At 40.9% G+C, this 26,669-nt stretch overlaps 1 protein-coding gene across 2 annotated transcripts in view; it reads right to left on the bottom strand.

Moving 5' to 3' along the window:
• EDC4 (enhancer of mRNA decapping 4) overlaps positions 1 to 26,669 on the bottom strand; it is a 555,140-nt gene that overhangs the window by 261,244 nt on the left and 267,227 nt on the right. For both annotated transcript variants that reach the window (XM_073657960.1, XM_073657961.1), the window contains 2 exons: positions 13,944 to 14,020; positions 8,900 to 9,065 (listed from right to left, as the gene is read on the bottom strand). In XM_073657960.1, the coding sequence (XP_073514061.1) occupies positions 8,900 to 9,065; positions 13,944 to 14,020 (243 nt within the window). The remainder of the gene's footprint in view (positions 1 to 8,899; positions 9,066 to 13,943; positions 14,021 to 26,669) is intronic.

Raw genomic sequence — 26,669 nt, 5'->3', positions numbered from 1 at the left:
CGCATTGATGTGCCATGCTGGATGAGCTGCACTACCTGAACAACTACTGTGGGTTGTAGAGTCCGTCTCATGCTACCACAAGTGTGAAAGCACAACCAACATTCAAAAGTGACCAAAACATCAGCCAGAAAGCATTGGTACTGAGATGTGGTCTGTGGTCCCCACCTGCAGAACCACTCCTTTATTGAGTGTGTCTTGATAATTGCCAATAATTTCCACCTATTGTCTATTCCATTTGCACAACAGCATGTGAAATGGATTGTCAATCAGTGTTGCTTCCTAAGTGGACAGTTTGATTTCACAGAAGTTTGATTTACTTGAATATATTCTGTTGTTTAAGAGTTTCCTTCATTTATTTGAGCAGTGTAATATATATATATATATATATATATATATATATATATACACACACACACAGTACAGACCAAAAGTTTGGACACACCTCATTTAAAGATTTTTTCTGTATTTTCATGACTATGAAAATTGTACATTAACACTGAATACATCAAAACTATGAATTAACACATGTGGAATTATATACTTAACAAAAAAGTGTGAAACAATTGAAAATGTCTTTTATTCTAGGTTCTTCAAAGTGTCCACCTTTTGTGTTGATGACTGCTTTGCACACTCTTGCCATTCTCTTGATGAGCTTCAAGAGGTAGTCACCGGAAATGGTTTTCACTTCACAGGTATGCCCTGTCAGGTTTAATAAGTGGGATTTCTTGCCTTATAAATGGGGTTGGGACCATCAGTTGTGTTGTGCAGAAGTCTGGTGGATACACAGCTGATAGTCCTACTGAATAGACTGTTAGAATTTGTATTATGGCAAGAAAAAAGCAGCTAAGTAAAGAAAAACGAGTGGCCATCATTACTTTAAGAAATGAAGGTCAGTCAGTCCAAAAAATTGGGCAAACTTTGAAAGTGTCCCCAAGTGCAGTTGCAAAAACCATCAAGCGCTACAAAGAAACTGGCTCACATGAGGACCGCCCCAGGAAAGGAAGACCAAGAGTCACCTCTGCTTCTGAGGATAAGTTTATCCGAGTCACCAGCCTCAGAAATCGCAGGTTAACAGCAGCTCAGATTAGAGACCAGGTCAATGCCACACAGAGTTCGAGCAGCAGACACATCTCTTCAACAACTGTTAAGAGGAGACTTTGTGCAGCAGGTCTTCAAGGTAAAATAGCTGGTAGAAAACCACTGCTAAGGACAGGCAACAAGCAGAAGAGACTTGTTTGGGCTAAAGAACACAAGGAATGGACATTAGACCAGTGGAAATCTGTGCTTTGGTCTGATGAGTCCAAATTTGAGATCTTTGGTTCCAACCACCGTGTCTTTGTGCGACGCAGAAAAGGTGAACGGATGGACTCTACATGCCTGGTTCCCACCGTGAAGCATGGAGGAGGAGGTGTGATGGTATGGGGGTGCTTTGCTGGTGACACTGTTGAGGGATTTATTCATAATTGAAGGCATACTGAACCAGCATGGCTACCACAGCATCTTGCAGCGGCATGCTATTCCATCCGGTTTGCGTTTAGATGGACCATCATTTATTTTTCAACAGGACAATGACCCCAAACACACCTCCAGGCTGTGTAAGGGCTATTTGACCAAGGAGGAGAGTGATGGGGTGCTAAACAAGATGACCTGGCCTCCACAGTCACCAGACCTGAACCCAATCGAGATGGTTTGGGGTGAGCTGGACCGCAGAGTGAAGGCAAAAGGGCCAACAAGTGCTAAGCATCTCTAGGAACTCCTTCAAGGTTTCTGGAAGAACATTTCCGGTGACTACCTCTTGAAGCTCATCAAGAGAATGCCAAGAGTGTGCAAAGCAGTCATCAAAGCAAAAGGTGGCTACTTTGAAGAACCTAGAATATAAGACATATTTTCAGTTATTTCACACTTTTTTGTTAAGTATATAATTCCACATGTGTTAATTCATAGTTTTGATGCCTTCAGTGTGAATGTACAATTTTCATAGTAATGAAAATACAGAATTTTTTTTAAATGAGAAGGTGTGTTCAAACTTTTGGTCTATACTGTATATATATTATATATATATATACACACACGCACACACATACATACACACACATATACAGTATATACACACACACATATATATATTTGTGTTTATGTCCGAGAGAAGTGAATATACCTGTGTAATATATATAGTACTATATACTACACAGATATATTTGTGTACCTATAGCTCTCTTCTCTATATAAAAGATACATATGGAATGAAAGCAGCACTTCAATGAAATTAAGTGATACAGATAGTCTTTTTTCAGCCATCTGATCTGGATGGATAAAGTCGGACTTTTTCACTTATTTCCACTGCAGTGCTGCTTCAACTGTATTGTTCAACTTGATCCATTTTTTGGCCAGGCGATGCAAATGAGAATTTTTATTAGCAGATATGGGTAATACAGCCTTTTTTCATTTTTTGGCCAGGCGATGCAAATGAGAATTTTTATTAGCAGATATGGGTAATACAGCCTTTTTTCATTTTTTGGCCAGGCGATGCAAATGAGAATTTTTATTAGCAGATATGGGTAATACAGCCTTTTTTCTGGCTTTACACATAGTATATATAGACTGAAGGCCCCTTTATATACATTGCCCCCTTTTCTATTATGACCATTTGATAAATGAGCTCTTAGGGTCACTATCCTGCAGCTGACCAGAGGCGCTGCCTAGCAACCAGCCTCTGGGGGTGTGTCTCAGAACACAACACGCTGAGTTGCCAATCCCAAGATGGCAGCTCCCATAAACTGTGATTATCTTATTTCATAACTCAAGTAATTGTTCCAAAAGTAATTTATTCCATGTTCATTTATATCTACAGTCTCCTTACTGTGATATAGCATAATATGTGTGGAGGTGATAGGTCCTCTTTAAGTCTGGTTCTATACATTAGATTCAAAACCTTAGTTGTATTATCCCTTGCCACTTTACCTCTCATAAATCCTGTCTGATCCAGATGGATAATATCGGTTAACTGTGGAGATAGCATCTAGACTATCATTTTCGCAAACAGCTTAAAAGAGCACCTGTCAGCAGGATAGTGCTCAGTAAACCACATACACTATCATGTTGGCGCAGTTACACTGATTAATATGATACCTTTGCTTGATGAAATCCGTCCTGTGGTTCTTTTATAATCTTTATTTTCATTCCTGAGATAATGAGATGCTCGTGCTGTGGGGCAGGCCTTTGAGGGAGAGGCTTTGTGGTGCTCTGCTTATGCATTTCCACTGTGCTTTCAGTGACCTGCCTGCTATTTTAAATACTGCCTGTGTAATTGTGTTCCAAACCTCAAGTTTACATGCAGCAAAATGGTGGCCGCCACCAGCGCATGTGCTGTGGCATCTCTCAGTTGCCGAGATATGCTATTGCGTAAGCAAGGCTGGCCATGCCATATTGCTGAAGGCATATTTATTTCCCTCATCGAAATGGCGCCGCTAGCGGCGCCTGCGCAGTAGTGTCCATCTGTAAGAGATAAACCCTACTGCGCAGCAGGCCGTGCTTGAGCAGCAGCATATCTCGGCAACCAAGAGATGCTACAGCACATGCGCGGGCCAGTTTGCTGCATGTAAACTTCAGGTTTGGAACACAATTACACATGCAGTATTTAAAATAGCAGGCAGGTCACTGAAGGCTGACATAGGAATACATAAGCAGAGCACCAGATAAAGCCCCTCCCACAAGGTTCACCCTGAAGCACAAGCATCTCATTAGCTAAGGATTGAAAATAAAGATTGTAATAGAACTACAGGACTGATTTCATCAAGCACGGTATCATATTAATCAGTGTAACGGCACCCACCAGAAGTGTATGTGGTTTACTGAGCACAATCCTGCTGACAGGTGCGCTTTAATGTCTATATTAAGAAGGTTAAGAAGTCTGTAACTTGCGGACTGGGATGGATCTTTCCCTTTCTTATGGAGAACATATGTGAGCTCGCAGAGAATCTCCAGGGAGAGAAGATCCTTTGAATAAAGCATTGAGGCTAAATATAAGATGGGGAGATAGAGATTCTAAACACAATTTATAATATGGTAAAGAAAACCCATCTGGGCCAAGAGGCCTTTCAATATTTAGTTTCCTTGTTTGTAGTTCCCCTATAGTAAACAGTAGTTTGAGGGATTCTGTTGCAACATCAAACAAAGAGGGAAAACCAGACTCCTCAATGTATGTTTGAATGAGCGATTTAAAGTCGGCACTTTGAGTAGGAGGGGTAGTTGAATCAACGGAGTATAATGATTTGTAGAAGTTTTTAAATGTCTCCGCGATGTCAGAAAGAAAGTATATGTATCGTTGCGTTTGATCCATGATTGAAGGGATATAAGTGTTAGCTCTCTGTATTTTTAGGGCTCTGGCCAGAGACTTTTCACTTTTATTGCAGTGTTCATAATAATGACGACAGCATTTAGTGAGGTCAGCTTTTGCTTTTGCTTTGTGTAGGAGTAATGAACGCAGAGATTTAAGTTTGACTATCAGAAACCTTCTTATGTCATCAGACGAAGAGTGTTTGTGTAATCTCTCTAAGTTTTCAAACTCTCCCAGCAGACAGGTGATCTCCTGAGCATGTTCTTTTTTTTCCACTTGCCCCATGCTTAATGAGGATACCTCTAATCACACATTTCTGTGCCTCCCATACAATGCAGGGGTCCGTTTCCTCAGCAGAGTTTACCGTGAAATATGTGTCCAGGGAATTTTGTAAATCTGTCCTCACGACTGGATCATCGAGGAGGGTTGAATTCAGATGCCAATGGCATGGTCTGGCCATAAAAGCAGGAAGACACTGACACTGAGACACTAACAAGCGCGTGATCCGAGAAGATATTATCTATATTGGCTCTAAGGCTGTGCGCCCAAGATGCGTTTTTGGTGCGTATTTGCAGCGCGTAAACGCTCCAGAAATGCATTGCATACCTTATCCCATGACTTCCTATGACATTCTGCAAGTTCTGTGCACATGGTCCGTATTTTTTCTGCGCAGATTTTACTCACAGAAACAATACGGACATGGCCAATTCTTGTGCGTTTCTGCATGCAGATTTGCCTATACAATGCATTGGAAAAACACACGGCAAATACGCATGCAAATACGCATGTAAAAAAACGCATGCGTTTTTCTGCCAAGGAGATGCAGAAATGCTCAGGAAAACTTCTGCTTCATTTCTGCATCGTGGGCACTAAGCCTAAGAAGCAAGGAAATGTCCTGATGTCTTAAAAAGAAATAGTTAATTCTCGTATAGACATCTTGACAGTTCGAATAGAAGGAGTAGTCCCAATCTCCCTTGTGAAGTACAGTAGTCTCCAGATATCAATCAATTGGTGTTCCAGCAGACATTTCAGTATATCAAATTTCATGAAAAAAAGATGCGCACACAGTACTGAAGAGGTGCTGGCTAAAGGAGGTACGATCCAAGAAATCACTTATAGATAATAGCCGCACTCAAATTCTTGGTTGCAAAGAGTGATAATTTTATTATAATACAACACCATACCGTAGAAAAAAAGGTGCTTAGTAGCGATACATGACGTTTCGACCTGGATAGGCCTTTTTCAAAAACATTGCTATATACTGCATCCAAAGAGGACAAAGCTTAGTGGCTAAATGGAAATATTGGCTTGGAAAAGGCCTTGTTGGTGGTGTGGTAGTGTAAACTTGCGTTCCTGCTGCTTCACAAGGTGACTCCTTGTGAATATCGTTTGTGGCCTTGTGAGGAGTGTCCCAGGAATGCTTGGTAGTTCCCATGAGTTGATTGAAGGGTTGGGCATCAGTGTCATGTTGGATAGAGAGGGGCTGTCACTTGTTTAAAAAAAAAAAAAAACACAATGGTATTGTGCTGTGCTTCTTCAGGGCGTGTGGTTGGTATAAAAGATATTTATGTTTAGGTGTCTGTGTTTTCTGGGCATCCCCGAGAGTGTAAATAACAGAATTAGTCCTTGTCCGGTGTCTGGGACCTTGGGGCAAAGGTGGCTTGTGTTCTCATTCCCTAATGCTTAGTTTGTGTCAGCCCTATTAATTCCAAGTTAGATGCAGTTGGGCTGAGACTGATAACTCATACACATATTCTGTAGCTAATACTAATATTTATAAAGTCTTATGTACTTCTGTAATCCACCACTAGATGTCAGGAAAGGATTATAGAATCAGAGGCTAGTTTTCCAGAAACAAGCAGCAGTGAATGTTGCTGAGTGAAAATTGCAAAATGATGTTGTAATGACCAGTACATTGTAGTGACCAGTAAGTTGTACCCAGCTCATGTTTCTGGAACCATGCACCCGTAAATTAGGAGGGCTCTCATCGCTACAGAAATGCCAACCATGTGGACACATTCGGGGGCATGAGTCATTTTGCTTTGCCAGAGCCTTTGTGCTACTAGTAATGTGGAAGCCCCCTATATTTCCGTTAACAGATGTCGGACCTAAGTGGTGACTTGCTTTTTTTGTGGATTGAGTCTAAGCTTTTATTGTGATTCAAAATGTTATGTAAATGTTTGATTTACCCCGTGCTCTATGCCGAGCATTGATATTGGGGATTCCATTTTTGCTACTTCCCATAAGTGGCACTTGAGTTCTAGTTTTCTTCCTCTCTAAATAGACAATTTGAAATATTTCCCAGAGGAGCATTGATGCTTAAAAGTCTACTCACCTTGACATGCTTGACATGTCACTCTCCGCAAGGAGAAATGTTTCCGTTTGGATACTGGTCAGACGCCTCTCACTCAGCCAAACCATATCTCATAAAGATAAATTTAGCATGAAAAGAACGGTGGCACTCATCATGGGCTGGAACAAACGACAATCTTTATTGCAAAGAAAACATCAAAGAGCGGCAGCGATCAGAGGAATGCGGGGGGAGTGTGAAGCTGGACTACGGCCGTTTCGCGCTGGAATGCACGTCTATGGGTCCACGTGTGGGAAGGCGTACTGCTTGAATATCAAGGTGAGTAGTATACGCCCCCACACCTGCAACATTACAAATGAAAGTGCTCGAAAACAAGGAGATAGTAACGTATTGAGGCACCTCGGGCTCAATGATAAACTAGACATATTGGTATTTATCTGAAAAAGTAAAGTATAATGCTTTGATAATTATCCAAATTTAATCTATGTTTTCTCTATAATCCATGTGATATAATTGCTGTTCTAGTTTTTAAAATTCTATTTGTGTATGATTTTAATCACCATGAATTGTTATTTTAACTCCTTGCTGTTAAGCACTTTCATTTGTATTGTTGCAGGTGTGGGGGCGTATACTACTCACCTTGATATTCAAGCAGTAGTACGCCTTGCCACACGTGGACCCGTAGAAGGGCATTCCAGCGCGAAACGGCCGTAGTCCGGCTTCACACTCCCCCGCATTCCTCTAATTTCCGCAGCTCCTTGATGTTTTCATTGCAATAAAAAATCTTGTTTGTTCCTGCGCATGGTGAGTGCCATTGTTCTTTTCATGTTTCATTTATCTTTATGGGACTGTTTGTTTGGTTTAGCACTGCAGACCATCAGGCTTCTTACGACTTGATTCTAAGTAAGGACTGGTGGATCCTGATTTAATAAGGTTTAGTGTCAGCTTTTTTCTTTTTTACTGCAAACCATATCTCACACTTTTCACTGATGAGGGGAAGTACCCCAAAACACAGTGTCAGCAAATTGAGATTTCAGTTTTGGCTTTTATCCTAAGTCATGTGATAAGGCTCCTTGAAGAGTCAATATTGACTTTTAGGATTGCTACTTCCTATAGGTGGAACTAGAGTTCTAGTTCAGGAATTGTTTTTTGAGGGATTTTTTTATGCCATTCATAGTGTGGTAAATTTGATAAGGCAGCTTTATTCTTCGGGTCAGTACGTTTACAGCGATACTACATTTATATATTTTTTATGTTTTGGCACTTTTACACAAACTATTTTATATAAAAAAATATTTTTGCACGCTTTATGTTGAGAGCTATATCTTTTATTTTTCGGCTGATGGAGCTGTATGGTGGCTTGTTCTTTGTGGGACAATATGACATTTTCAGCGGTTCCATTTTTTTTACATTCGTCTTTTTCATCGCATTTTATTCCACTTTTCGTTCGGCAGTATGATAATAAACCACAGTTGTTTGCTTCGTTTATTTATTTATTTATCTTTGTTACCATGTTCACTAACGGGGTTAACTAAAGGGACAGTTTATAGGTCAGGTCATTCCGGATGTGGTGATACCAAATATGTGTACTTTTCTTGTTTATTTTTCATAATAATATTTATGGGTACAAAATATATATATTTTTTTATGTTGTGATTTTTTTTTTTACTTTTTTATTTTGTCCCACCACTGGGACTTTCACTTTCTACAGTCTGATCACTGCTATAAGGCATAGCAGTGCAGGATCACTGCTATGCCTTACAGCTGTCAGACCTGCAGACACTAGTAAGATAGATATAACTACCATGCTAGTGCATTGTGACACAGATGTCGTTATGACGACATTGGGTCACGATGACAATGATCGGGACCCCACGACGTCTCCGATCCAAGAGCAGAGGGGCTTCTATCCCTCTGCACGCTGGCTAAATGCTGCAATCGAAGCATTTAGGGGATTGAAGTGTCAGGAGCGGTGTGTGCACCGCTCCTGGCACTGAGTGCCGGGTGTCAGCTGTCAGAATCAGCTGAGTCCCGGCAGGAATCACGCGCACAGCCTCTGTGCTCGCGCGATCGCTGCGACATATCAACAAGTCCCTGGTCAATAAGTCAGGTCACAGGGATATATAGATATGTCTCACGTCAAAAAGGCACCTCAAAAACCTTGTAGAATCTAGAACTTTAAGTTTAAACCCTAGAAACATAATCCTGTCATATGGTCTACACAATAAAATACAGTAAAAAGAAATTTATACCTGAACAACCGATCTACCCATTAGCGAATCAGAGAGCCCTGGAAGAAGCATTGCAGGACTTCTTGAGGTTGCTTGAAAGCTTCCGCTGCTACTAGATTCACTTAAACATCCAGATGCGATATTCTCCATTTTGAGCTTTGGACTAAGTGCGACTTCATCACTAGATCTGCCAAAAAATATTTTTTTTTGTTTAATGATTCTCTGAATTACACAGGAAAATGATCTTTATCTAAGATAAAAGTGTAAATTCTAGAAACAATTTACTAATAGGAGCAAAACCTAATGTGGTGAAACATATACATTATCTTCTGAATGTTAAAGTTTTAATTTATCTTAAAATATGTTTAGTGGGTTCACAACCAAGGTTCTGTGCAGGCTAGCCAAGCTCCTTTACAGCAAACATGGCAATTCCTGTTTTCAGGTACCATGTTTTTTTGCATAGACTCCACCACCAAATTTTACAAGAGGCACGATGCTTACAGATGGGAGACATTTTCCTGGTATCCATCAAATTAAACTACAAACAGAACTGCGAGCTAATGATAAGTGGTTAACCCAACCCGATAACACATTTCCATTGCTCCAAAAACTTGCTAACAGCATGGGTTAACTTGACAAACTTAATAGGTTATTTCCATGTTCATAGATAGATATTGTCAAATAGTGCTTGTAAAAACAAGCACGTTTGTAACTTACGGCTTAATAAAATTTTCAGCTGTTCTTGAGATATTAAGACTTGTTTAAAGCTACGGTAGTTGCCTAAGAGACCGACCACCACCCGCTGCTGTTTAGCTTGTAAGCACTGCGCTGAAGCGGAGTTAAATCAGGAGGCAACAGTGTGCTTCAGTGATCCCACCAGCTTCAAAACAATGCCTACAAGCTCAAGAGAAAAAAGCTTGCAATCACTACAAATGTTCTGAGGTCTAATAGCGGTGGTTTGTCCCTAAGGCAAACTGCTGTAAAGAAAAGGGTTGATATCTCAAAGGGTTGAAAACTTTACTTTACCCATAACGATGCTATTTTTCTGTCAACATGGCCGAATCAGGGTTTATTTTTGAAGAGATGAGACATAGTTTTGAATTACACCATGTACTTCACAATTAAGTGTATGTTCACACGTGGCGTCTTTACAGCATTTTTTGTGTGGAAAAGAAGCTGCATTTCACAGTACCAAGAAACGCAAAGATTTCAGAAATCTCACATATATAATCAGCCTGTAAATAAAGCAAATTTGCAACGCTACATGTGAAAATACCCAAAATGTAATAACATAACAAACAGGAAAATTTTCAAGAGAGGTGAAAAATTGTATATATATATATATATATATATATATATATATATATATATATATATATATATATATATATATATATATATATATATATATATATATATACATACACACACACACACACACACACTCATACATATATACACAGTACAGACCAAAAGTTGGACACACCTTCTCATTTAAAGATTTTTCTGTATTTTCATGACTATGAAAATTGTACATTCACACTGAAGGCATCAAAACTATGAATTAACACATGTGGAATTATATACTCAACAAAAAAGTGTGAAACAACTGAAAATATGTCTTATATTCTAGGTTCTTCAAAGTAGCCACCTTTTGCTTTGATGACTGCTTTGCACACTCTTGGCATTCTCTTGATGAGCCTCAAGAGGTAGTCACCGGAAATGGTCTTCCAACAATCTTGAAGGAGTTCCCAGAGATGCTTAGCACTTGTTGACCCGTTTGCCTTCACTCTGCGGTCCAGCTCACCCCAAACCATCTCGATGGCGTAGCACCCCATCACTCTCCTTCTTGGTCAAATAGCCCTTACACATCCTGGAGGTGTGTTTGGGGTCATTGTCCTGTTGAAAAATAAATGATGGTCCAACTAAACGCAAACCAGATGGAATAGCATGCCGCTGCAAGATGCTGTGGTAGCCATGCTGGTTCAGTATGCCTTCAATTTTGAATAAATCCCCCAACAATGTCACCAGCAAAGCACCCCCACACCATCACACCTCCTCCATGCTTCACGGTGGGAACCAGGCATGTAGAGTCCATCCGTTCACCTTTTCTGCGTCGCACAAAGACACGATGGTTGGAACCAAAGATCTCAGATTTGGACTCATCAGACCAAAGCACAGATTTCCACTGGTCTAATGTCCATTCCTTGTGTTCTTTAGCCCAAACAAGTCTCTTCTGCTTGTTGCCTGTCCTTAGCAGTGGTTTCCTAGCAGCTATTTTACCATGAAGGCCTGCTGCACAAAGTCTCCTCTTAACAGTTGTTGAAGAGATGTGTCTGCTGCTAGAACTCTGTATGGCATTGACCTAGTTTCTAATCTGACCTGCTGTTAACCTGCGATTTCTGAGGCTGGTGACTCGGATAAACTTATCCTCAGAACCAGAGGTGACTCTTGGTCTTCCTTTCCTGGGACGGTCCTCATGTGAGCCAGTTTCTTTGTAGCGCTTGATGGTTTTGCAACTGGATTTGGGGACACTTTCAAAGTTTGCCCAATTTTTCGCACTGACTGACCTTCATTTCTTAAAGTACTGATGGCCACTCGTTTTTCTTTACTTAGAATTTGTATTATGGCAAGAAAAAAGCAGCTAACAGTCTATTCAGTAGGACTATCAGCTGTGTATCCACCAGACTTCTGCACAACACAACTGATGGTTCCAACCCAATTTATAAGGCAAGAAATCCCACTTATTAAACCTGACAGGGCACACCTGTGAAGTGAAGACCATTTCCGGTGACTACCTCTTGAAGGTAATCAAGAGAATGCCAAGAGTGTGCAAAGCAGTAATCAAAGAAAAAGGTGGCTACTTTGAAGAACCCAGAATATAAGACATATTTTCAGTTGTTTCACACTTTTTTGTTAAGTATATAATTCCACATGTGTTAATTCATAGTTTTGATGCATTCAGTGTGAATGTACAATTTTCATACTCATGAAAATACAGAAAAATCTTTAAAAATGAGAAGGTGTGTCCAAACTTTTGGTCTGTACTGTATATATATGTATTTTGGCTTTGCTTTTAGAAGTTTGGTATTATGGCTTTTACTGCACTGCAAAAAATGCACTGAGAACACATTATTTCCAACTTCCAGTCTCTCACATATTCATGTAGACTAAGCTCACATACAGATGGCATACCTCCAAACGAAAAGAGGGACACATAGCGTGTCGTGGAAATTTCTAATTGAGCCAAGACACTTCCTTAACCTCGCTCAGTCCTTTATATGCACCCACACGGGAATATTGCTTACTATAAAAAGTGCTCCGTAATAATCTAGAAGACTGGTCGTTTAAGGCTATGTGCACATCTTCAGTATTTGGTTGCAGAAATTTCTGTAACGTGTCTGCATCTCTTGGCAGGAAAACAAAGTCTCAAAAACGCTGAGGTTTTTTGCCTGCGTTTTTTCAGTGCATTCAATGGGTGTAAAACGCAGGCAAAAACGCACAAAGAATTGACATGCTGCAGATTATTTTCTGCTACAAATCTGCAAGTCAAAAATACTCAACCTGTGCATGACACTTCAGGTTTCTCATTCACTTCGCTGGCATCATGTTTTGTCACAAATCTGCGCAAAAAACACAGGACTAAAATGCACCTAATCTGCAACGTGTGCACACAGCCTTATTTTAACTAGCCTGCACTTCTCGTACTCCTTGGTTTTGCCAAGGCTCTAAAGGCCCCATCACACTAAGCGAAATCGCTAGCGAGATCGCTGCTGAGTCACAAGTTTTGTGACGCAACAGCGACCTCAGCAGCGATCTCGCTACGTTTGACACTTCGCAGAGACCAGGCCCCTGCTGTGAGATCGCTGGTCGTGTCGGAATGGTCTGGACCTTTGTTTGATCGTTGAGGTACCGCTGGGTCGCATGCATCGGTGTGTTTGACACCTTACCAACGAACTCGTTGACGACTCAGACACAGAAACACATAGGCGTGCATCGTTATACAGATCGTTACGGGTCGCCGCATCGTTGGGAAGATCTGACTGTTTGACATCTCACCAGCGACCACATAGCGATGCAGCAACGATCCCTGACAGGTCGTATCGTTGTCGGATTCTCTGTAGCGTCGCTAAGTGTGACGGAGCCTTAACTTAGGAGATACAACTGTGTGTGAGATTGGGAGAGTGGGGCATTGAAATCTATGGTTTATCAGTGTGATTATCTCACAACATATCGTAGTTATTTAAGAAGCAATGCAAGACAGATTACTGTGTGTTATGGAGCATCAGGCAGACATAGAGGCACCTAAAAGATGCAACAAAAGTAAATACTGAAAGACTTCTAAGTATGCAGTTGCCGTAGCAGTATATTTCTATTTTATCTGCATAATACAAAATCATATCTTATTAAATAGCAATATTCAGTATGGAATAAAAATTAAAGAGGTTGTCTAGTATAGAATGACAAGTTTGCAGTCACTAACTACAGACTTGTGAATTTGCCGATGCAGCGTTGGAAACAGCAGCCAAGTATGCAATATGAATACTCCCGGCCAGAACCTGGCCTACCTCTGTACAGTAGTACACACAGTGACTGCAGACTTCTCATTCTAGAAAGGACATCTCCTTTAAGGCTCTTGGTTGGAGGTGAAAAAATATGGCTCACTTAAGTTTTGCCTCTTTGCTGGTCATTGGGATGCATTCGTTAATTCTCGGTTAAAGAATTTATGAGAAAAATAGGTAAATTCAATTCCTCCATCATATTTTATGGACAAGAAAGGTTGAAATTTGATGAACCAGTGTCTTATTCGTTTTCATCTTGTCTAAGTATGTAATTCTGATATTGTGTCCAAATACAACAAAAATGCAAGCAGAAAGCCTTTACAAACACATTTTTGCAAGCTTTGAAAAATATCCGAGAAGATAAAGCCTTTTTTTTAAGCTGTGTATAAACAGTGGATGTGAAACAAGAAATAATAATAAAAAAAAAATACTTAAAAACAAAACCGATGCAGTTTAAACAATAATATATTATATGAAGCAAAATGAAGGGACTAATGTGTTACCTTGAAATATCACTGGTTGAAGAATTATTTAGAGGAGTAACATTAGTGAGTAAACCAACATTTCCAGAAGAGGCGAGCTGTCAAATAAAAGCATAAATATTAATATAGACACGTACCTACATTTAAAAAAAAATTACAAACCTTTAACAGAATTGGAATTTTTATGATAAAACGACAAATGAGAAAAAAATGTAATTTTGAAAAGAAACTTTAATAAATGTTTTCATATTGAATTGGACCCGGGGAGCTTTTGGCTGCAGAGCAGAATAAAACACTTTAATTTGTTTTTTTTATCTTTATTTAATTTTTTTCATTTTTATTTCACCTCTCCATTGCAGAGATATTAGCAATCAAAGTTTTTGGCACCTAATGAGTTAAGTTTTGTTAAGTCAAAGTATTTTCAGAGATTTTTGCTCAATTACAAGCAAGCAGCAACACAGCAGCACAAAGAACATAATCCCATAATATACAGTGGCATGTAAAAATTTGGGCACCCCTTGTCAAAATTACTCTTGTTGTTTACCGTTAAGCAAGTTGATGAAATGCTCTTTAAAAGGGCCTAAATTTAAAAGAAGACACATTTTCTTTGTATTTTAGGCAAAAAAGATATATATTTTTATCTTTTACATTTTAAAAATTACAAAAAAGAAAATGGGCCGATGCAAAGGTTTGGGCACCCTGCATGGTTAGTACCTAGCAGCACCACCTTTTGAAAGTATCACAGCTTGTAAACATTTTTTGTTGCCAAATAAGAGTCTTTCAATTCTTGTTTGAGGGATTTTCATCCATTCTTCTTTGGAAAATTCTTCCAGTTCTGTGAAATTCCTGGGACATCTTGCATGCACAGCTATTTTCAGGTTTACCAAAGATATTCAATGATGTTCAGATCAGGGGACTGTGAGGGACATTGTAAAACCTTCAGCTTGTGACTTTTGAGGTCGTCTACTGTGGATTTTGACGTGTGTTTAGGATCATTATCCATTTGTAGAAACCATCCTCTTTTCAACTTCAGCTTTTTTTTATTTTTTTTTATTTTTTTTACAGATGGTGTTAAGTTTGCATCAAAAAATTGTTGAAATTTCATTGAATCCATACTTTCCTCTACCCATGAAATGTTCCTTGTGGCATTGGCTGCAAAACGGCCTCAAAGCATGGTTTATCCACCCTCATGCCTAATGTTCCAAGATCCACTGACTAGTAAAGCATGACTAGCGAAAGGGGATTTTCATCAAACAAATTTCACGCATTGAAAGTCAGTGGATCTTTGAATTAGATACCTTGAAACCCAATGGCCTTAATAACAAAATAGAAATGTTTGCCCTCCAGTACGACTGGACAAGTATATAATGCGCCCAGTTTTTTTTGCCAGCGTATAGATTGAGCTATACAAGGACTAACCTGCCTAATCTGGACCATCCCTGATGAAAGAAGCTGACTGCTTCAGAAACGCGTTGGAATTGGTCCATTCAGCTATCCTTACAGCCAGTGTGACGTCATGGAACATTGGTTCACTGGAGTTCATCAGCACAGAAGGGCACGGATTTCATTAAGCTCCTGTAGCTTCTAAGACATGCGAGCGGGAGCCACCAGCCGGGGCACCGTCTGTAAATGTACTAACGCCCGCTAGTGTATTTTAACACTCCTGCATAACTGAATGTGGACTCTACATTTCAATTTGAAAAACAAGCAATGGACTAACATGTATTTGGACTCTAGTATATAATATATGGAGTTACAACTTGCAAGAGTGAGTATCCATGCGTAACTTCAGTATATGTATGAGGGAGTACCAATGTGTGAATTGACATCATTTCCAGCTTATGAACATGATTTATAACACTGAAAGCCTTCTGTTTTTATAATGCTGTTCTTTATATAACGCCATTTACACCTTATATACAAAAGTGCACTTGTAGGCGGATTTCCCAAATATAGCGGAATTTATAGCCTCAGTTTGTAAGCTCAACGTATAGGCATCACCCGAACCCCACAAGTGCATATTCTATCCACTACCGAACTAAATATATATATATATAAACTTGTGAATAAACCTCAGCAAAGTGCAATAAAATAAGCAATGGTGTAATATTGAGCTTATAAATATCAATCAAGTACAATATACCAATGTAAATTTATAAGTGCAATATATTAGGGTAAGTCACCAGTGTAATTTACATGTGCAATATTAGTTTATAGATTTACATCTGGAATCTTATGGTTGTTTTAGCGCTCATCTCATTTACTTTCCATTAGCACAAGTTTTTTATAATTAATTATAATTATTACATGATATCATAATGGCTTATGATTCTTTGTGAGTGACCTTTCAGAGAAAGTCCCTGTGGAGGCAGGGGTAGCAACTTTCTTTCAGTTCTCCACCTCTCCTAGAACTATCATATGTACTGCCCCTTCCCCCACATGTCCTGTCCCCAATTAATCCCATAGATCATACATATCAAACTCTGGCCCGTGGGCCACATCTGGCCCGCAGGGTGGTTTTATTTGGCCCACGACACCATAACCACCACCCTTAAGTTTGGTCCATTATTCTCTATGGAGGACTATGTGGGGCCCAAAATACTGTGTGGAGGACTATGGGGATCCCATTATTCTGCATGTAGTACCCATAATTCTACATGGAGGACTATGTAGGGCCCATTATTCTGTATGGAGGACTATGTGGGGCTCATTTTTCTGTATGGAGGACTATGTGGGGCCGATTTTTCTGTATGGAGGACTATGTGGGGCCCATTATACTGTATACCGGTCTTAGTCCAAGTTTTTAATTTTGGTCCTATGTGTGTTTGAGTTTGACATCCCGGCCTTAGATGTTACTGTCAATAGTAACAGTGGCATCTAGATGATTAAGAGGGAAGGTGCTCCTTAACTCCATCGGGTGCACATAGCCTTGGGAGTTGCCATCTCTGGTGGCCTATTGGGTCTTGCCATAACAGAGCTTTTGCAAAACTGACAGGTTTACATAACTATTGCATTAGATTAGTGATCAGACTAGTGAAAATTCACATTTCATAGTGACCAACCGTTCAGATGATCGCAGGCTCAAGTCCCCAAAAAGAACTAACAAATACAGTGGAAATTTAAATAAAAAAAGTTTTAAAACAAGATGAAAAAAAAAAAAAAAGAAAAAAAGCTTACCTGAAAGTGAGGACGTGCGCCTCCCGACGAGTTTTTCCATATCGGGTTCTCCAGGGAAGATACAGTGCTGCTCACCATTATTAGCACCCCTTAATTTTTTTCATAGACTGTACAATATCTTCAGCAATAAATGGAAATGTACCAAAATTATATCCTGAAGATTTTGTCATTAGTGGTCCAAAGTAATACAACAATAAAACATTTTTTTCAACTTCCATGTTGCAATTTTAAAGAAAAAAATGAATAAACAGCATATGCAGCAATAAAGGCACCCCTAATTAATACTTGGCTGCGCACCCTTTGGCATTGATGACAGCCTCCAAACGTTTCTTGTAGCCATCTATAAGCTTCTTGCACTTCTCAGCTGGAATTTCTCCCACTCTTCCTGTGCAGTTTGTTCAAGCTCTTGAATGTTAGCAGGTTTTTTTTTAATGGCAGATTTCAGCTCACCTTAAAGATTTTCAATGGGATTAAGGAAGGACTCATTAGAGGCCATTGTAAAACAGTCAATTTTTTCTTTTTCAACCATTCCTGTGTACATTGGGTTATTGTCTTGCTGGAGGACTATTAATCTTCGACTCAAACCAAGTTTTCCTACACTGGGTAGGACATTTCGATATAAAATCTCTTGAAAATTCTCTGATTTCTCTATTCCTATGATACGGCTAAGGCCTACAGTACCAGATGCAGCAAAACAACCCCATGGCATTATGGATCCTCCATATCTATTTTTGATTAATCTATTTTTGATTAATCAGTTCACAGAACATTTTCCCAGAAGTATTGTGGGTTGTCAAGGTACTCTTTGGCCAAGATCAGTCGTTTCTTTTTATGTTTTTTCTTCAACAACAGTTTCTTCCTTGGCCTTCGCCCATGAAGCTCTGCTTGGTTTAATGTGCAGCATATGGTACTTTGTGAAACCATGACCACAGACTGTTCCTGGTTGGTCTTCAAGTCTTTGGATGTTTGGCATGGTGTTTTACCAACCATTCGCACCAACATTCAAATACATCTCTTGTCAATTTTCTTCTTTCTCCTACATCCAGGGAGGTCCTTAACAGTTCCATGCTTTGCAAACTTCTTAGTAACATTGCGCCCTGTTGAAACCGAGATACCAAAGTCTTTGGAGATGGCCTTATACTCTTTGGAAGTCGTGTTCACTAATAATAGCAGTTCTGATGTCCTCGGACAGCTTTGTCTTCACCATTGTCACAAAGGAACAGGGCCTACAATATGGCTTTTTAAAACACTGAAGTTATCATTCATTGGCTAATTCATGTCACATGGGCACCGACAATTAATCACAGGTGAATCTCGTGATTTATCACAGGCGAGTCAAAATGTGTTTCCCTACTAAATTAATAAAAAGGGTGCCAATGCCAGTGTCACAACAAGCTTTAGGTTTTTCTATTTTCCCCTCACATTGTTTTTTTGGTTTAAATTATTGTTTATCATTTGCTCTTTTATATTTAACATGAGCGCGCTATAAAAAAAAACTGTTTAACTTTGTTCATTTTTTTTTCAGGAGCAATTCAACATTATGTACTTAAACTTCATGAGTGCTAATAACAATGAGCAGGACTGTAAGTGAACTGTATGGTCATAGCAATAAATCTTATTCCCAGTATCCTAATGGTGGATCTTGGCACACAATGGCACAGCACTGCATGGACAGTGGGCGTGTTCATTTCATATGTCACGCCAATGACTAGAGGCAGCACGCATCATCTAATGTGCGTGTAGGAGGATCGAGGAGATGCAGGAAGTGACTTGCATAACAAGAATTGCACTGTACCTCTTTCTGATAATGGGCATTATTTCATTAAATGTGCAAATAGGAAGCGTGTGTGTTCCACTCGACAAACAAGGGGTGGATGGCGTGTGTGTCACTTACCATTTTCCCAGGGCTGAATACATTCCTACTACTTGGATGGTACTCACTGATGTTACATAATTGGGGAACAAGATGGGCCCTCCTGATTGGTGCTCGATCCACACAACAGGTATTTAAGACCTAACCTTGTTAATAGTTGGTTATACCAGTCATTAACCAGATACACCACCAGGACACTGGGTGAGAGAGCCTGGATCTTGCCCACTCGCTTTGCCGTGGTGACTGCAACCAAGAAAGCTGATTTCATGGAGAGTAGATAGATACCCACCTGTTCAAAAGGCTCAAAGGGAGGCTTACATAGGGCTCTCAACACTAGATTCAGATCCCATGGAGGGACATGGTTTTTAATTGTAGGTTTTAGGCGAGTAATTGCTCTAGTGAACCTTGATATCCACGGGTGGTCTACTAGGGAGTAGTCCAGAAAGACACTTAGGGCAGAGATGAGTACCTTTAAAAGTGCTTGGCCTCAGTCCTTTGTCAAATCCCTGCTGGAGGAATTCCAGGATTTTAAGGGATATCCGGACGATTAGAATCAAGGACTGATCCTCCTGCAAAAGCACAAAACTGTTTACATATTCTGGAATATATTGTTGACGTTATCAGCTTTCTACTAGCCTGTAGAGTTATTAACCAATCTGAGAGGCGTTTGGAACTTAGAATTCACCTTTCAGGATCCATGCAGTCAACTGAAGAAAGTGGACGTCCTGATGCAATAACGGTCCTTGGGACAGTAGATCCTCTCTGTCCGGAAACCTGAACGGATGATCCACAGACATATGGTGTAACCGTGGGAACCAGTTCTTTTTGGGCCAGCAGGAAGCTATCAGAATTAGAGTCGCCAGCTCTTCTCAGACTTTTCTCAATACTCTTGGGATAAGCGGAATTGGAAGGAAGGCATACAGAAGGCCTATTCCCCAGGGATGAGATTGAGCGTCCACTCCCTCCGAATTGTCTTTTGGGTTCATAGAGAAAAATCGCTGGAGTTTCTTGTTGTTCCTGGTTGTGATTAAGTCTATGCAGGGCGTACCCCATCTGTGGACTATTCGCTGGAAGATCTCTAGGTTCAGTTCCCACTTGGAGGTCCAGATTTTTTCTCTGCTTCGGAAATCTGCTACCGTGTTTTCGGATCCTTTGAGATGGACCACTGACACTGAAAGAACATTCACTTCTGCCCACCGGAAGATTTGTTCTGCTAATAGTTGTAACAACTCCCCTTTTGGGCCTCCCTGTCGGCATAGGAAGGAGACTGTTGTATTATTGTCTGAGAGGATCATTATGTGACTTACCCTGACCGGATCTTGGCATTGCTGGATTGTTTCCCAGACTGCCTGTAACTCTCTGAAATTTGAGTATTTTCTTTGCACTTGGGACGACCATGTGCCCTGAAGATACCTGCCCTCTACATAAGTGCCCCAGCCCTTCTGACTGGCATCAGTAGTGATCCGAATGTAGGGTAAAAGGATCCATTCTACTCCCCTTCTTAGGTTCGACGGGAGTGTCCACCAGGAAAGGGAAGATTTTAGCTCTGCTAATAATCTCATCCTTTTGTCCAGGCCAGACGTCTGTTTGTCCCAGGTTGATAGGACTGTCCTCTGTAAGGGCCTTGAGTGGGCCTGGGCCCATCTTAAATTTGAGATACAGGCTGTCGCATGCGTACCTGATTGACGTGTTATTTCTGCTCTGGAAATTCCAGATTTTTAGACTGATTTCTTCCTGCTTTGTTGGAGACAGGGAAGAATTTTGAAGATGAGAATTCAAGAGCACTCCTAGGAACACTTTATCGGTGCTTGGCTGGAGGTTCGATTTCTCCCAGTTGATACCCCATCCTAGGGATTCTAAGATCTCGATTGCATGTTTTTGTGTTGAACTAAAAGAGACCCCGATTCAGCCACTAAAAGCATATCGTCCAGGAAAGGAATTATGATAGTGCCCTGTTTCCTTGATAAAACTGCCACCTCTGTCATCACTTTCGTAAAAATTTGGGGAGCGGATGATAGGCCTAACGGTAGACAAGTGAGCTTGAAAAGATACACTTTGCTTCCTTATTCTAGAGCGAACCTCAGGAACTGTTGATGGCTTGGACGGATAGGAACATAATATGCATCCTTCAGATCCAGGATGCACATTATCGAGTTTTCCTCTATTAATGGAATGCTGGATCTTATCCTCTCCATTTTGAATCTCCTGTATTCTACCCAACGATTTAGGGTTTGAGATTTAGGACCGTACGGCGTTTGCCCGAAGGTTTTATCACTGAAAAGAGGGATGAATAATGCCCCTTCCCAACTTCTGAAGGAGGTACTGGTTTGACTGCACCCAGAGTTACTAGGGTTATTATGTCCTGCCAGAGGCTTTCTAAAGCTGAAGAAGAATGGAGACGGGTTATTTGAAAATGGTGCGGGGGAGGATGGGAAAATTTTATTTTGTACCCTTCCCTTATGGTCCGTTAAATCCATTGGTTGTTTGTTATTGACCGCCAACTTTCCAAAAAGAAACGGAGCCTCCCCCCAACCCCTAAGGCGTCAGGGACTACCCGCTGGACCAGAGGAAAACTGGGCTGCTCTATCCTTTCCCGCCTTTTGGGTAAGACCATCTACCCGGTTTACCCTTGCCCCTATAGTCTCACCTAAAGGAACAAAGGGATTTACAAAAGAGCTGGTACCTTATCATTTTATCCTCCAGGAAACCCTTTTTGTTAACTAATGCCCTTTAGAAGATTTCGTCAAGAACAGGGCCAAAGACCTGAGAACCAGAAAAGGGGATGGAGCAGAGATAGTTTTTAAAATGGCTGTAACCTGACCAAGTTTTAAGCCAAATCGCACGTCTCGCTGAATTAGAGAGCAAGCTACCCCTGGACACGAACCTAAATGATTCCGCTGAAGCGTCAGCCATAAACTGTGTCGCTAATTTTAACATGGGCAAGAAGTCTGATATTACCTCTCTAGGAGTATTAGATCTAATCTGATCTGAAAGCTCATCTATCCAGAGGCACATGGATCTAGCCACAGAGGTAGCTGCAATGTTAGTTTTTATAAATACTGTTGATATTTACAAGCATTGCTTTAGCAGACATTCTGCCTTTCTGTCCACTGTGGTTTTCAGGCAAGAGGAGTCCTCAAAGGGAATGGACGTTTTTGTCGCAACTTTTGCAATAGTAATGTCTACTTTGGGAATTCCCTCCCATAGTTTCATTTCCTCTGGGTCAAATGGAAGCGGGGCTTTAAAGTCTCTTGCGACAATGAGTCTTTTTTCCGTGTCTTCCCACTCTTCCAAAATCATAGCCCTTATGTGCTCGTTAACAGGAAACACCCTGTTTCTTTGTGTTCTTAGACCTGAAAACACTTCATCCTGTATAGAATGGGATATATGCCTGTCCTCTAACTTCATAGTATGCCTCACCGATTTAAGTAAATCATCAGTATGTTCAGCAGAGAACATATACTTTTTCCTTTCCATTGATGGTAAATGGGAAAAGGTTTTCTCCCCCCCCCCCTCCAGGCTCTGTTCTGAAGCTGAATCTGGATATTCTCCTTCCTCAGATGACACCTCCATCTCCCACCTAGGTATCTTGTTGTGCTTAGAGCTACAGGATAAGCATTTTCGGGGCTTCTTCTTAAAGGAAGATCCGGATCTCTGCGTTCCTCCATCTTATTTTTAAAGGAGACACAGGAATTTTTATTTAACATTTATTCTTTTGTGATTCAGGGGACTGAGGTACATTAAAACATGGCCTATACTCACACTACCCAGGGACTCTGCTGAAGCTTCTGATCATGCAGGAATAGAATCCATCATGTCAGAATGTGTATGTTTGTAAGAGTACCCTTTTATAGGGTCTTACTTGGTCCTTGCAGGGATGTTTGCCCTGATGCCCAAAAACAAATGGCGCCATGTAAAACCCGACCTGCGTTCCAGCCTGAAACGTATGCATCTTCACAGCGCGCCCCAGAAGTGACCTCTACTACCGGGGTGCATGCGCAGGCTAGAAAACTGAAAGCTCCCGAAGATGCCACGTGCACTCACTTCTCAGTGCGATCAGTTCGGTCGGCAGACATCATGTGTGCTCCACCTCCGGAATGCATGCAGGCCAACCCGGACGTCAGCCGGCGGGCAGCTGCGTGGAGCCGAAAGCCGTCTGTCCGAGGGAAGCCGCACAGTCGGGAGTCCCGTCCACCGACTCAGCTGAGGGACCCCCACCTAGTGGGGTGTCAGCATGGAGCATCTTCACAGGGGGAAGGGGAGAGATCGATCCACCCCGATCCACATGGCTAACCGGTAACCTTTCTTCTTTTCCTAGACCACTTCTCTTTGCGTCCTGTCCTGCTAGGGACAGGAAAAACACTGAGGGTGAGGTGAGGGTTTAACCTCTCATGTGTTTCCTGTCCCTAGATGATCGGAGGAACAGCATCTTGTCGTGCTGTCATGATGGACGACCTGGTAAAAAGTGTTTGCTCCCTTCCTGATTTCTTATTCTTTTGCATGATTGTCACACCTAAATGTTTCAGATCACAAAACAAATTTAAATATTAGACAAAGATAACACAAGTAAACACAAAATGCAGTTTTTAAATGAAGGTCTTTATTATTAAGGGAAAAAGAAATCAAAACCTACAGGGCCTTGTGTGAAAAAGTGATTGCCCCCACCCTTAAAACATAAATTAACTGTGGTTTATCACATCTTTGGGAAGTGGGGCTCAATTTCCGTAGCCACACACAGGCCTGATTACTGCCACTTCTGTTCTCAATCAAGAAATCACTTACATAGGACCTGCCCGACAAAGTGCGCAGACCAAAAGATCCTCAAAAGCTAGCCATAATGCGGCGATACAAAGAAATTCAGGAACAAATGAGAAACAAAGTAATTGAGATTTATCAGTCTGGAAAAGGTTATAAAGCAATTTCTAAAGCTTTGGGAATCCAGTGAACTACAGTGAGAGCCATTATCTACAAATGGCAAAAACATGGAACAGTGGTGAACCTTCCAAGGAGAGGCCGGCCAAACAAAATTACCCCAAGAGCATAGCGATTACTCATCCAAGAGGTCACAAAAGATATCACAAGAACATCCAAAGAACTGCAGACTTCACTTGCCTCAGTTAAGCTCTGTGTTCATGACTCCACTATAAGAAAGACTTGGCAAAAATGGTGTGCATGGTAGAGATCCAAGTCTAAAACCACTGCTGAGCAAAAAGAACAGAGGCTCACCTCAGTTTTGCCAGAAAACATATTGATGATCGCCAAGACTTTTGGGATAATACTCTGTGGATTGAGAAGACAAAAGTTGAACTTTTTGGAAGGTGTATATCCCATTAAATCTGGCATAGAAATAACACACCATTTCAGAAAAGGAACATCATACCAACAGTAAAATGTGGTGGTAGTATGATAGTCTGGGGCTGTTTTGCTGCTTCAGGACCTGGAAGACTTGGTGTGGTAAATGTAACCATGAATTCTGGGGTCTACCAAAACATCCAGAAGAAGAATGTCCGGCCATCTTTTTGTGACCTCAAGCTGAAGCTCACTTGGGTTATGCAGCAGGACAATGATCCAAAACACACCAGCAAGTACATCTCTGAATGGCCAAAAAAACAAAATTAAGACTTCGCTGTGGCCTAGTCAAAGTCCTGACATTAATCCGATTGAGATGCTGTGGCAACACCTTAAAAAGACAGTTCATGCTCGGAAACTCTCCAATGTGGCTGAATTACAACAATTTTGCAAAGATGAGTGGGCCAAAAATCCTCCAGAGGGTTGTAGAAGACTCATTACCAGTTATCGTAAACGCCCAATTGCAGGGTTGCTGCTATTAAGTTTAAGAGGCAATCACTTTTTCACACAGTGCCCTGTAGATTTGGATTTCTTTTTCTCCTAATAATAGAAACCTTCATTTAAAAACTGCATTTTGGGTTTACTTGTGTTATCTTTGTCTAATATTTAAATTTGTTTTGTGATCTGAAACATTTAAGTGTGACCAACATGCAAAAGAATAAGAAATCAGGAATGGGGCAAACACTTTTACATCACTGTATAAATAGACCTTTACGCAGGTTAGCTTGTTTGTTTTTTTGCCTTTTAGTATTGGTAATATTTATTGATTTTACTATATATTTAATAAAAGTAATCATTTAATATTCTCAATATAGTGCTAGATTGCGAGTCGGGAGTTTTCTGCGTTTTTGGGCATTTCTCTTCAAATCCGATATTTTGCTTGATTACAATTGTAATGTAGCTGTTAAAAATTGGATGCTGTCCGTATGGCATGACATTTTTTTTCTCACACCAATCCGATTTCGGAGTCAAAAAGCAGCATTTTGTATTTTTTTTACGCACGCAAAATACAGCTGAGAAAGAACATGCAGATTTACGGTCGTGTGAGCGAGCCCTAAATGTTTCTGGTAAATTTTGCTATATTTCTACACTGGCGCCAATCACTACTGTTAAGCTCTTAAAACATTCCAGATATCTGCCGCGTTCCAACAAACCACCACGTACAGTGCTGCAAGAATTGGTCACTGCACTAAATTCCACAATGACAATCCCTTCTCATCACCAAGGTTTGGGCTTGGTACATACTCTAATGTGGGCATAGGTCAATGTGCAACCATCACTTATTGTGAATTACCTTTAAGGCTATGTGCACACGTAGCATTTTTGATGCGTTTTAATGGCAGCTTTCCCGCCGCGGAAACACAGCTAAAACGCTTGTTAATAGGTCTGCCATGCATAGCAATGCAAATCCGGATGTGCTGTGCACATGATGTGGAAATCTCAGCTCCGGATTCGCATTGCGTTAAAAAACGCAGCAGGACCATTGTTCGACCGTTTCTGGCGCAAATTCGCGCCCATTTACTTGAATTGAAACACAGCAAAACTGCAGGTAACCTGTGGATTTGCTGCGTTTCAATGAAAGCCAATGGACGCAAATTCGTGTTGCGGGTGGTACTCAGGTCGGGAGAGGAAGCTACTACTCCTCTCATCTGACCGCAGCTCTCGCTGATAACAGCAAGAGATGCGTGCCTGTGAGGAGCAGTAGTCCGCTCTGCCCAGTCCGCTTGCCAGAGGTATAATAAAAAGAAAAAAAAAATAATAATCTGCGCCCCGCAGTATACAAAGTTACCAGGACCTGCGGTCACGTCAGGGATCAGCTGATAAGTCACGTGACCGATCAGCTGATACCTGCTGTGAAGGTTCCCATGGTGGTGAGCTGGGCTCACAAGCTGATCTTCAGCTGATGAACCCCAGTGACCTCCTGCAGCATGTATACCGATAGGAATGATTTTACACCCCTGTCAGTATAGAGTGCTGTATTCCACAGCTGTGACGCAAGTCATTGCGGATGTCACAGCTGTAGAAGTGACCCAGATCGTCGTGGGACACTCGTTGGCGGTACGTGGTCTGCATCATTGACGGCGGACAGGTGAGGATTATGGTTGCTTGTTATTTTACGCTTTTTTCAGAAGATCAAGGGCTTCGCGGAGGCGTACAATTAAAAAAAAAATGTTTTTATTTAATTAAAATATTTTATTCTGGCCGTGTTTTTATTGAAAAGGCGGCGACCATTTTACTTTGCAGTTAGTAATGGGGACGTCTTATAGATGCCCTCCATTACTAACCTAGGCTTCAAGTTAGCCGCCAATATAAGGCTGACGTGAAGCCCAACCCCATTACCCCACTCG

The sequence above is a fragment of the Phyllobates terribilis genome, unplaced genomic scaffold, assembly GCF_046119375.1.
Source record: "Phyllobates terribilis strain yellow unplaced genomic scaffold, ASM4611937v1 Scaffold_13__5_contigs__length_258822181, whole genome shotgun sequence".
Classification (NCBI taxonomy): Eukaryota; Metazoa; Chordata; class Amphibia; order Anura; family Dendrobatidae; genus Phyllobates; species Phyllobates terribilis.
The sequence above is the reverse complement of the archived record's forward strand: the minus strand, read 5'-3'. Positions and strand labels throughout refer to the sequence as shown.